The following is a 13,513-nucleotide window of genomic DNA, read 5'->3' on the forward strand; positions in this document are numbered from 1 at the left end:
CGCCTGGCCGTGCGGAGGCGAGCGAACCCGTTCAGACTTACAATGTAAAGTCAATGGGAACGGATCCGCTTGAAGAGGTCACCATATGGCTCAATCTTCAAGCGGATCCGTCCCCCATTGACTTTACATTGAAAGTCTGAACGGATCCGCTCAGGCATCTTGCGCACTTAGAAAATTTTCTAAGTTGTTATTAATGCAGACGGATCCGTACTGAACGGAGCCTCCGTCTGCATTAATATGATCGGATCCGTTCAGAACGGATCCGATCAAGCGCTAGTGTGAAAGTAGCCTTAGTCGTCTATCCCCATTGATGTTAAAAGGGTTGTCCAGACTAGAAAAACATGGCTGCTTTCTTCCAAAAAACACCATATCTGGTGTTGCAGCTCTGCGCCATTAGAGTCTGGGGCAGAACTGCAATACTGCACACAACCTGTGGACAGGTGTGGTGCTGTTTTTAGATGAAGGCAGCCATGTTTTTTGAGTCTTGGCCAACCCCTTTAATAGGGTGGTTTAAAGTAGGTAGTGCCTACATTAGGTCTGCTCGGCTTCTCCTGCACTAGAACTGGATGTTTTCATTGTCCCAGGGAGAGAAGAGGGTGGGTGCGGGGACAGGGAGTGGGGTAAGTATATTCAGTGTGAGGGGCCTGGCACATATGGGGGGGGGGGGGCAGTTTATAGCTTCTGATAACCCATTTAACTATATGCATGCAATCTAGTGTATTATGGCTGTGTGCAAGACGCATGGATCCTGTATGCAAGATCAGGTAAACCTTTCCCAATGTGGACTCTGAGAAAATTCCACATTGGGAAAGGCTTCCCTGATCTCACAGGACTGGATTTGATTCTGGTATCTGTTCTTAAAGGGGTCCCCGGGCTATAGATATTGATAGGCTTCCACTAGTTTCTGGTGGCTGCCTAAAGCAGCTGATCATTTCAGAACCCCGTTGATCTGATATTGATGACCTATCCTGACTATAGGTCATCAATGCCTGGAGAACCCCTTTAATGTGCCTTTCATATATGGAGCTGTGATGCGGTTGTGTGCATGAACTATGAATTATCGTATTAATGTGATGTCCTCGACTCTGTTAGTCTATGCCTGGAAGGGAGAGACCGATGAAGAATACATCTGGTGTATAGAGCAGACCCTGTACTTCGCAGATGGCAAGCCCCTGAACATGATCCTCGATGACGGTGGAGACCTTACCAACCTCGTTCACACCAAACACCCGAAGTTATTAAAAGGTGAGGAACCAGGCGGTTTCCAATGGGCTCTTCCCATACGGATTGTCTTTGGTAATGTATACCTCCCAACTTTAGAAAAGAGGGAAGAGGGACGCTATTTGCGTCTTTTTTTTTTTCTCACTAGGCCACGCCTCTAACTCTGCCCAAAACAGAGCTAAACACCCAATCTCACCCAGTCCCCTAAATGGCCCCACATAGTAATCTATTCCCCCTTCATGCCACCACACAGAAGTTATGCCAGCATCATGCCCCTTCACAGGTTATGCCTAGATATGTGCCCCCTCACAGTAGATCTGCCCAAGATTGTGCCCCCTTTACAGGCAGTAAAAAGAATAAAAATGAACTCCACATACTTGCCTCGTTCCCCAGCAGCAGCAGGATGATGCAGAGCTCCTGACCAGCCTCGCCCCCTTCCCAGACCTACAGTATGGAGCGCAGATAGGACAGATGGCTCTTGCTTCATCATTACAGGCAGCTGTCTCTGCTTCCTATGGAAGCAGGGACGGACAGCTACCGGGACAGCCACTGAAATCCAGGACTGTCCCGCCTGATCTGGGATGGTTGGGAGGTATGGTACCTTGGTTAACCTTGTCATCAGCAGAAAAACCACAGCATCACAGGCTTCAAGTGTAGCTCCAAGTCGTCTTATTCAGACTGTCATGTCCAACACAGATAACATGTATTCTAATCCGCCTGTCTTCATCTAGAAAATGTCATTTATTCACCTCTTGTAGAGAAGATTGGGCAAGAGAGAGGTTTAAAAGGGGTCCTGTCAGCCCTTCTGACGTGTTAGTAAAGGCATTCACTATAATACCGCAATTCAGAAGTGTTTGGCGTTGTAGCTGTGTTGAGCTGTTCCTCTGCTATTCCTCCTAGAAATGTACAAACAAACTAAGTGTTAATATTTTCTTTGTTAAATGGGTATGTCAATACTCTGGCAGCACTGATTGGACAGTATTACACTGTAGAGATGCGCTCCCAACTGGCAGCGAGTTAATAGGATAGCTGACGGTGCCTTTTTTTTTTTTTTTTTTTTTTAAATTTTAAATCCATATTGTATCACTCAAGAACAGGTGTCCCTTCTACTTTCGCCCCTGCCATTGCATGCAATCAGTACACACAAGCGTTCGCCGTTCTTTCTTGAAGAGAATACTTGATTCCGTGAATGAGGTTTGCACAACTGTTTACGTGCACATGGAAATTTCCATGTGGACATCTACTTTTATTTTTTTGTATACTTCTTGTCTTTAAGGGTAATCACTTAAAACCTGAGGATTAGCAACATTGGGCGGCAATCTTTGTATTGATCCTAAACAGAAATCGGAGGGTCAGCCTTGGATTTCTGCAGTGGAAAATATTCCGTCATTTGAGTGTTCCTTAATGTCATGGACGCCTATGAAAAGGAAATTCTTGGTGGATTTTCTTGTACAGCGCATGGTCTTGGGCTTTAAAGCTCTGCCATTATAAATGCACAGAATGGGTTTAAAGTCCCTGCCATCAGAATCTGTTCTGGTCCCTGTCTACTTTCTGACAGGATATCCCCCCCCATCCTCTGATTTTATCTCATGGGAGGCCATATGTTAAATATATGTAAAACTAAGTAAAGAATATATTTTAACGCTTTCAGTGTAAACTTGTGACTTTATAGAATAAAGAACCATTAATGTGAAAAAAATATACACTAATAAAAATGGGGAAAAAGAGGGGAAAAAAATCCCTAAAAAGATAGAATCAACCCTATGGCCTCTTTCACACGGGCAAGCTTTCTGCATGGGTGCAATGCGTGAGGTGAATGCATTGCACCCACACGGAATCTGGACCCATTCATTTCTATGGGGCTGTGCACATGAGCGGTGATTTTCACACGTTATTTCTGCGTTGCGTGAAAATCGCAGCATGCTCTATATTATATATTTTTTTTTTTTCATAGGCTTATTTTAAGAGCTGAACATTGACTTATAGGATAGCTGCCTTAAATCTGGAGGCATTAGAGGTAGAGCTCGTTAAGAGCTCATTTGCATTTCTTCCCTCCCATTGTGAATAGATTAATGGAATTTATTTACCAAAAAAATTAAACGTATACAGCCTTATTCTACATAATTTAAAAAACAAATCTATTTCATGATGGAATAACCTTTTGGATGGTAATATATTTTCTTCAAAGCATTTTATATAAAAAAACTTTTTTTTATATATCATTGATTTTTATCCACCCTGTTCATTCAGTTTTTGGAAAGTATAGGGCACATTGACCGTACTTTGGCAACATCTCAATTTTATTTCTCCTTCCCCCTCAGACATTAAAGGAATTTCTGAAGAGACCACAACTGGGGTGCACAACCTGTACAAAATGAAGAATGAGGGGACACTGAAAGTTCCTGCTATCAATGTCAATGACTCTGTAACCAAGGCAAGTACTGGGTATTGCATGTTCCTTAACCCCTTACCCTGGGTTCACACCTGAGCGTTAGCGATGGAGCGCTCTGTATGCACGATTGTACCGGCGTTTACAATCGCGCATACAGAGACAAGCAAACGCCCATTGTTGCGCGTTCCCGAAAGTCTATGTACGGGAACGCGCGACAAAACGCCCCAAAAAAGATCAAGAACTTTTTTGAGCGTCGGGCGTTTTACAGCGCGATCGTACGCGCTGTAAAACGCCCAGGTGAGAACCATTCCCATAGGGAAGCACAGGTTTCTCCTTGTTGAGCGTTTTACAGCGCATAGGAACGCGCTGTAAAACGCTCAGGTGTGAACCCAGGGTTAGTGACCAAGCCCGTTTGGGCCTTTATGACCAAGCGTTTTTCTTCCTTTTTTCATGGTCTCGTTCCAAGAGTAGTTTTTAATGGCACGATTTTGGTGTACACAACTTTCTGATTAACTTTTATTAACTCTTTCTGGGAAGGAGATGGGGGGGGGGGGGGGGGGCGGCGTTCATTTTTTGGTACAAATAACATAAAATCTTTATTCTCTGGGTCAGTACGATTACAGTGATACTAAAATACTTATAATTTTTTTTTTTACAACTTTTTTTTTTTTCCAATAGAACTACTTTTATTAACCCAAAAAATGATTTTGCATTGCCACTTCACAAGACCCATAACTTTTTTTTTTTTTTTCTTCTATGGAGTTGTGTGAGGGCTTGATTTTTGAGGGACAACTTGTATTTTTCATTGGTATCATTTTGGAGTAAATTCCGCTTATTACGTTTTTTCGGTGGAAACTAAGAATACATTTTATTTATTTTTTTACGGTCATTCTCCATAGGGTATAATTGATGTAGTCCGGGTCGTTACGGATGCGGCAATACCAAACATGGGGGATATTTTCTTTTTTCTTTTTTTTTTTTCTTTGAAAAGCGTATTTTCAATGGAAAAAAAGCATATTTTTTTTTCTCGCTAGTATCATTGGGGGACACAGACCGTGGGTATAGCTGCTTGCTGCCACTAGGAGGCGACACTAGGCTAAGAAGTGATAACTCCTCCCCCGCAGGCTATACCCCCTCCAGCCTGGAGAGAGCATATCAGTTTTTAGCTTAGTGTCGTAGGAGGCAGACCTCCCTGCTTTTGCAGGGCGGCTTACTTTTATTATTTTATCTTTTTCCTCTTTTAGGTTGGGGAAACAGAGTCGCCTAGCCACTCTGTCTACCCCGGGAGCAAGGCCGGTGTCGGAATCCCTCACCGCTCGCCCTCCCCAAGAAACGAAAGTGGACCAGGGCAGCCCAGCTCCCCTGCTTCCCGCCAGCCAAGGGGGTCACCTGAATCCGGCGAGACCCTCCGCCATTCCAGTCTCCTGCCACTTCGTGTGCCAGCGGCTGAAGAGGTGACCCTGCTGGTACTCTGAGAAAGGGTGAAGAGAAGAGGATGAAGATGGGGTGAGTAGTCCGTATTGGGTAAGTACCTCGGCCCTTCCCCTCCCCCTTCTCCCTTCCCCCCCGGTCACCTCATCATAAGATGGAGGACCTTTTTCCTCAGGTGGGCCATTCATGGTGAGGGCCCCACATTACCTCAGGCCCAATGTAGGTTTGGGCTTCTGTCCATACGGGGGGCCTGGGTTCTCCTCAGATTCTGGTCCAGTTGTACGGCCTGCGGGGTGAGCTCCCGCGGCCGATGTTCAGCCAGGGCACTTGCAGAGCGCCGCTCCTGTCACTCCACTCCCGGCCGGCTATTCGTTTGGTCGGCGCCAAAAATTTAGCCCCCCGGCTCCTCTTCGGGCCTACCGGGATTCAGCCCGTGCAGTTGTTTTAGCGGCACGGGATGGGTTCCCGCAGCGAGAGTGGACACTCCCCCTCCAAATCAGTGGGCAGACATCGGCGGTTGCTCTTCAGGCCCCGCTGTGGTATCCGGCCGGCAGTACCGCCCGGTCGGCTGTGCGCCGAACTTTATGTCCCGGCTTTTGCGGCCTACTAGGCCGCAACTTTCATTCCAGTTATGGAGGGGGCGGGTTCGTCCTTTTGGCGCGGATTCTCCCCGACTAGCTGTCGCTCCTCCCCCAGGTGCCCCGCTGAGCTCCGCATCTGGTCCTCTGAGCTGGGTTAACCCTTTGTGGCAAGTCGTTTGTTTGCAGCCGGCACTGCATTATCTGAGTGTCCCCTTTCTGCATGCCAATTACCTTTGATTAGGAAGTTAACCCTAACCCCTTCCTGCCGGCATGTCCACCCTGGTGGTGGGGTATGGGGCTGGGCCCATGTCCTATCTGGACAGGGCAGGATTGCTCACAGTTTCCCAATCCGCCCTCCGGGGCTGTTTAGTTGAGAATGCACACATGAAGAATTCCCAGACCACCTTCTGGGTCGTCTGGTGTATAGGCCACCACAGGTGAAATCCAGGGGAGCACATCTGAGGGATTCCCAATCCGCCATACGGGCCGTTTGGTTGATAATGCTCCACCTGCACAAATACAGGGGAGCACATCTGAAGGATTCCCAATCCGCCCGCTGAGGCCGTTTGGTTGATAATGCTCCACCTGCACAAATGCAGGGGAGCACATCTGCAGGATTCCCAATCCGCCCGTTGGGCTGTTTGGTTGATATTACTCCACCTGCACACATACAGGGGAGCACATCTGGAGGATTCCCAATCCGCCCGCTGGGGCCGTTTGGTTGATAATACTCCACCTACAAAAATACAGGGGAGCGCATCTGAAGGATTCCCAATCCGCCCTACGGGGTCGTTTGGTTGATTAATGCTCCACCTGCACAAATCCAGGGGAGCACATCTGAGGATTCCCAATCCGCCCGCTGAGGCCGTTGGTTGATAATACTCCACCTGCACGGATCCGGGGGAGCACATCTGAAGGATTCCCAATCCGCCCTACGGGGCCGTTTGGTTGATAATGCTCCACCTGCACGGATCTGGGGGGAACACAGATGCAGGATTCCCAATCCGCCCTACGGGGCCGTTTGGTTGATAATGCTCCACCTGCACAAGCCAGGGGAACACAGCTGCTGGATTCCCAATCCACCCTCTTGGGTCATTTGGTTGTTAATCCACATGCGCAATCCAATGGAGGACCTCTGGCAGTTCCCAATCCACCCTCCTGGATTGTGGGTCGATTGAGTACCGCCCACACAATCCTGTGAGCGGTCAGGTAGGGATGCCGATTCCACCTCCTGGGTGTTTTGATGGTTATATCACCGCTGTCACAGCCTGCAACTGCCATGGCTGGATGCTAAGAGGTAGAGCTGCGCACGAGCAGGACATTCCTCCTCGGTCTCCTCCGCACCTCCATCCTTCCTCATTAGGGTGATATTCAGAACCCTCCCTTCTGACAGGGGTTGGTTCTGAGGGAACAGTTCTGCGGACTCTGATATGAACCTTCTAGACTGCATCCATGCTACCGGCAGTACTGATTGTCTGCATTGCCCCTTCCTTAGGCGGCATTTGCTTTGCTACTGGATACAGTACTTACCCTTTGTATTCCCTCCTTCCACAGGTGGACTGACGGCACTTGCACTGGTCAGTGCCAGCCATTTGCGTCTCCCCTTTCAGTTGTTGATGGATTGCTGTTCCACTGGGTACAGTACTGGCGTTATGCATTAGCCTCTCTTATAGGAGGCGTTATGGCTTTATCGCGGGTGGCAATGTTTGCTGTAAGTATTACCACCTTGCTTAGGTGGAGGAATTCTCTACCCACCGGGAACGGGACTATTCGTATGCATTATCCTCTTCGATAGGGGTGTAATTCTCTGCCATAGGGGTCAATTCCTACTGGGTGCATTACCCCCTGCCATAGGTTAGGTACTGGCGCTAACCTCAGGATACAGTACTCCCTATATATTTTTCTCCCCTTCATGGGTGGAGTGGTTGCACTTCCATTGAGGGTAGTGCTTACAGTACGCGTTACCCCCTCCAGGGAGGGGGTTATTACACTACCGTTGGATGCGGTTCTGTTTATCTCCCTACCTTCCTTCCTTGACGGAGGGTTGCGCTACCACTGAATACTATTCAACAGTCGTGGCATTACCCCCTTCTACATCTAACGGGAAATCACTGAGCATCTATGCATGCTTTAATTCAACTAAGCCTCCGCACTAGATGCCGTGGCTTCCTTCACGGGTGGGCCGCGGCAACAGTCGTTGCCATTGGTGCCTGGTACTCTTCATCTAGAGGTATATGGATACTGGGACTGCTCCCATACTGTATCCTCCCGTCTCTTCTGGTACTGGTGGTTGGCGCAGATAGGTCGTTCCTTGTTCTCTTAAGGGAGTCGCTCAGCAGCTCTTCAGGTGCCCTGGATTCCCATCCCTATGGGCCTCCACCGTTCAGGTCGGTCAGAACTTGGTCCTCTACAGCGTGTGGGTGCACGCCATTATACAAATGTTGGGATTACGACCCAGCGAGCCCAAGGTTGCACTGACTCTGTATTCTGGGCCACCACTCTTCCTCATTAGGTGAGGGTGTTTTGCTGGCATTCTGCATTGACTACTACAGCGTGTTCTCTAAGTCAGGATGGCCGAGTGGTCTAATGTGCCAGACTCAAGAGTTAATCTCTTCCGTGTATGGGTGTTCGGGTCTCCAAATGGAGGCGTGGGTTCAGATCCCACTTCTGATAAAAAAAAAAAAAAAAAAAAGGTAGTTCTCACAAGGGCCGGAGATCGAACTCATGGCAGTGGGTCAGCCCCCTCAGATAGGGGTTCTACCCTGACACTGCTTCGGCGGTTGCTCTGGTTTTGCCCCCTTTTTAGATGGAATGCCTCAGAATGGCTCTGGTTGACTGAGTTAGCTTGGTTCCATGCTACTTCTGGGTGTCCTTAGGCCTCTCCCTCTCAGTTTTACGCTGGGAGGAGCAGGCGGTAGCTATTACTGTACAAAGGGTATTTGCATCTCCACTACATGCTAGGGTTCCTACTGAACATTCCTATTGCACAGTTCCTTCGTCAGACGGCGGTTTCTTCCGACTCTGGGATTGGTATCCTGTACGGTGTGGCATCCTCCTCAGCTGGAGTGTGGCCTTTGCGTTACTCTGGCAGCTTCCTTTGTATGGGCTCCTCCTCAAGGGTGTATTTCATTACCAAGAGATCTGTACAGTGCCAGTCCCTGATGGCAATGGGCTTGCCCTGACCTCTCAATGGTCTTCATTACTGTTAACTGTCCGTTGCTCTGACTACTATTGTTCTTGTGTCGTCAACTCGGGTTTTGCATTGGCGTCAGTGCCATAGCTATCAGCACCTTACTTGGGCGCGCTCGACTGGGTAGCTTAGTCCCTGTGGCACTCGTCTACCACTACGGTGATACTGTCCGTCAGATATGTTTACTTAGTCCCTGTGGCACTCGTCTACCACTACAGTGATTCCTTCCTTCAGTTATGGTTGCTTCTGTGTCACATCAAGCGATGGTGGTCATTCCTTTCACTGCTCCTTCCGGGGGTGGACTACGGTCCCCCCAAGCCAGGCTGAGCGGGTGACTGTCACACCTTGTCACCACTGGTAGGGATTTCGTTCCTTGAACGGAACACCCCTATTTTTCTTTCCTGTCCTTCCTCTAGCTGGACTGCTGACCACCTTTTCCCTTCGGTCTCCTCGACCGGTGGCAATGGGTTGTATAGCTATGGAATCCGGGATCTATTTTTTTCCACGGAGAGTATTCTCTTATCTTGGTCTCTGCCCGGAAGTCAATATATGTCAATTATGGTTTTTTTTCCATTACCGGTTTCTTTTAACCAGAGGAGGATCCTGCGAACCTGGATTTTGGTTCCGCTCCCACAGTTGTGGTCTACGACCGGCTTCGCCCCGACGATCGGTAGATCGCTGGGGGCGTTTCAGGAACAAACAAGCCCCCCCCTCTGGGACTTCTTCTTCTTCTTTTTGTACGTCCATTTGTCCTTTGTCATTTGCATCAGGCAGTGCTCCGCCAGAATTTTCTTTCTGGCGGAAGGTCACCGCTTTTCGGGTCTTCTCGGACATGGTTTTTCTCTTCTTTCTCCCTCGTATTTTAAGGGCGGGCTCTCCATCAGCCATCTATTTTGGCCTCGGAGATTTGCTGGTCCATATCTGGCGCGTTGGCGCGTTCCGCTGTATGGGTTTTCTGCCTGATTTTCTTGGAGGTCCTTGTCATAGCTGGCGTCTTCCAACGGAATGCTTTTTTTCCTGGGATGTCTGCCTGTCGGTTGCTTCCTAGCGGAGTGATGGCCTGGCTGTCCAGCGGTCGTCATTTCTCGGGTTCATCTACTCCAGACATCGCTTCTAGAGGGCAGCGTCTTGGTCTTCCGGCAAGTTCACCGAGTTTTTCGGGGGTCTTTTCTAGCCATCATCTGTTGCTGCTCCAGGCAGCAAGATCTTGCAGGCGGCAGCGGATGCCGCATCCTCGAGGGCGTTTTTTCTCCAGGGGCGTGTGATTTTTTTTCCCTCCCCGTGGACTGCTTTAGGACGTCCCACGGTCTGTGTCCCCCAATGATACTAGCGAGAAAACGAGATTTTTGTGAACTCACCTGTAAAATCTCTTTCTCGCGTAGTTCATTGGGGGACACAGCTCCCACCCAGTGTTCTGTTTGCCGCACATATTGGCGGTTGGTGGGCCAGTATGGTCCTCAGTTCTGGTGCATTCCGACTGATGTTTGTCAGTTGTGGGTTGTGTACTGTATTTTCATTATTGATTTTTTTCTCCTACTCCTATTGCTTGGGCACAAACTGATATGCTCTCTCCAGGCTGGAGGGGGTATAGCCTGCGGGGGAGGAGTTATCACTTCTTAGCCTAGTGTCGCCTCCTAGTGGCAGCAAGCAGCTATACCCACGGTCTGTGTCCCCCAATGAACTACGCGAGAGAGATTTTACAGGTGAGTTCACAAAAATCTCGTTTTTTATTTTACTGCTTAAAAGTCCCACAAGGGGACTATAATATAGCAATGCTATTCAAACATTGACCAGCCTGCTGGAGAGAACTGCAGACAGGCTCGGGGCCCTGAACGGAAGCAAGGTAAGCTTCCCAACACATCAGCACCCCGCGATCCTATTTTCGGGGTGCTGATGGGAGACAGAGGGAGTCCGCTCTCTCTGTCACCACTTTACATGCCGGTCGCAATGGCGCCCACTGCATGTAAAGGGTTAAACAGCCCGGGTCGTCACTTCTGCTAGTCAAGGCCGTCGTAAAAAGGCGTATGGGTGGTCACTAAGGGGTTAAAGGGCTTTTCCCATCTCGACAAGATGTTCCACAAATGTCAGAAGCGGGTCTCTCCTGCTTCTATCTCCAGAATAGGGCCCCTGAAGTGAAGGAAGAATCTGTGCATGCGCAGCCTGTCTGATTTCCGGCATTCCCCTGCGGTGAATGGAGAGGAGGCTTGTGCAGCCTGTTTGCCTGATGAGGGATGACCCCTTTTAACAGTCCATACTGTTATTTTAAGGTTTTCATGAGTGCAGCTGATCCTGCAAGAAATCTAGTGGGCTGTACTGTTTAACGCATTAGTGACCACCCATACGTGTTTTTATGGCAGTCGCTAAGGGGCCTTAGGCTGGGTCGCCACTTCAAAAAGCTGTTTGTTTTAGTCCACTTGTGGGACTATTAAGTGGTAGAACTCATTTAATAAACTCCCCCACCCCCCCTCATTGAAAATGCACTTTTCAATGAGAAAAAACGGCCCAGACTACATAAATATGTAAATGATCCCCTACAGTGAACGCCATAAAAAAAAAAAAAAAAAAAACAATTGCTAATTTATTCTTAGTTGCCACCAAAAAACGTAATGACAAAAAGCGCCTTTTACTCCAAAATGATAACAATGAATATTAAGTCGTCCCGCAATAATCAAGCCCTCACAACTCCATAGAAAGAAATAAAAAGTTATGGGTCTTGGGAAGCAGCAATGCAAAAACTTTGTCTTTAAGTGTTTTATTGCAAAAAAAGTTGTGAAATGTATTTGGTATCACTGTAATCTTACTGACCCAGAAAATAGATATGTTATGAAGAAAAAACGTTTGGTTAGTAAGGCCCAAAACAGGCTGGTCACTAAGGGGTTAATATTGGCTCTGAAAGATTGCCTGCTTTCTATGAGGTTTAACCACTTGCTAATCCTAACCAGCCGTTCCTTGCTGCATTAGGGTTAGACCCCTGGACGATCAGCTGTTTGAGAAGGCCCGGTGCTCCTGAGTGCCTCAGCCTTCTTACTGCCTACCCTACGCCAGTGACATCACTGGCCAAGGGTAAGAAACAAGAAAGCCACTGCACTCAATGGAGCATCTCAAACAGCTGATCGGCAGTGTTCCCGAGTCAGACCCCCCATTAATCAGGTGCTGGGGACCAATCCAAAGAATAAGTCATCGGTTAATGATAGTTGGATAACCCTTTTAATGTCAATTTCGGACGTTTTCTTGAATTTAGAAATTTGAAAAATTGCTTCTAAAATTCTAAGGGCCCTTGCAGATGAGCGTTGGTCACGCTGCGAGTCTGCAGCGCAGCACCCGGCCTGAACTCCCAGGTCACATAGCATTATATTGATGCTATGTAACACTTACAGTTCTGGAATGTATTGGATAACACTGGCAGCATTATGTCAGTGTCATCTATACATTCCAGAATTTCATGGGTTACTTGGCATCCTAAATCAATATAATGCTATGTGACCCTCAGCAGCGCTGGGAGTTCAGGCCGGGACTTGCAGCGTGACCAACGCTCGTCTGCAAGGGCCCTGAGGCTTCGAACATTCTACAAAATGATGCAAACATCACGTAGACCAGGGATCCACAACCTTCGGCCCTCCAGCCGTTCTGCAACTCCCAGAATCCTCCTCTCTTCTATCTGCGGTACAAGAACTGGCAAGTATGTATGCTGGGAATTGTAATTTCAGAACAGCTGGCGTGCCAAAGGTTGCTGATCCCTGAAGTAGACAGATGGCAAATGTTAGTTAATAACTGTTTTGTGAGAAATTCTTTAAAGCAGAAAACTTCACGTTTAGAAATTTGCAGTATATAATAGGTTTTAATCTTTAAAAAAAATATCAACCCAAATTGTCCACTAACATGAAGTACAATGTGTTGTGAAAAAACATTCCCAAGGTATTGCCACAAAGGCACATGTCAGATTTGCAAAATTGGGCTCTGTCAGGAAGGGATTAGGGGATGGCCAACATTACCTCTAATGTGTCCCTCTTTCTTTCTAGAGTAAATTTGATAACCTGTACGGTTGCCGAGAGTCACTGATCGATGGCATTAAGCGAGCCACTGATGTTATGATCGCAGGGAAGGTTGCGGTTGTTGCTGGATATGGAGATGTTGGGAAAGGCTGCGCTCAGGCACTGAGAGCCTTTGGTGCTAGAGTCATCGTTACAGAGATTGACCCCATCAATGCTCTGCAGGCAGCTATGGAGGGTAAGGATACTGGCATGTTAACTAGTTCAGTACTGGGCCATTTACCTCAACCTCTACACCCTTCTGGGACATTTTGTTTTTGGGGGGTGTAAGTGAATCTGACTGGTGTTATAGCTGACAGCTGTGACCGATTTAACTTTTCTGTCCATCAGGCTATGAGGTTACCACAATGGATGAAGCTTGCAAAGAAGGGAACATATTTGTCACCACAACAGGATGCTCAGATATTGTGGAGGGAAAGTAAGAATGCATTTAACTTCTCTATGTCCTCCTTTTCTGCGCTGCCCACATCAGAACTCCATCAATTGCCACTTTTAAAGAAGTCCTATTCCTGGGATGAGCAGCCTCCAGCTGTGGTAAGGCCCCTTTTCACGTGAGCGCAGCATGTGTCAGGCAGAGCACCTGTTCTGGACTTCCAACATTGACAGTCGGATAGCATTATATTGTTTTATACTATAGAACACTTAGTTC

The 13,513-nt window shown here is 47.9% G+C and overlaps 1 protein-coding gene across 1 annotated transcript in view; it reads left to right on the forward strand.

Moving 5' to 3' along the window:
* The window catches only part of AHCY (adenosylhomocysteinase), a 39,172-nt gene that overhangs the window by 7,864 nt on the left and 17,795 nt on the right, over positions 1-13,513 (forward strand). The window contains exons 4-7 of the mRNA XM_044297496.1: positions 1,093-1,245; positions 3,543-3,655; positions 12,835-13,042; positions 13,195-13,282. Coding sequence (XP_044153431.1) covers positions 1,093-1,245; positions 3,543-3,655; positions 12,835-13,042; positions 13,195-13,282 — 562 coding nt within the window. The remainder of the gene's footprint in view (positions 1-1,092; positions 1,246-3,542; positions 3,656-12,834; positions 13,043-13,194; positions 13,283-13,513) is intronic.

Source organism: Bufo gargarizans, chromosome 6 (assembly GCF_014858855.1).
Source record: "Bufo gargarizans isolate SCDJY-AF-19 chromosome 6, ASM1485885v1, whole genome shotgun sequence".
Classification (NCBI taxonomy): Eukaryota; Metazoa; Chordata; class Amphibia; order Anura; family Bufonidae; genus Bufo; species Bufo gargarizans.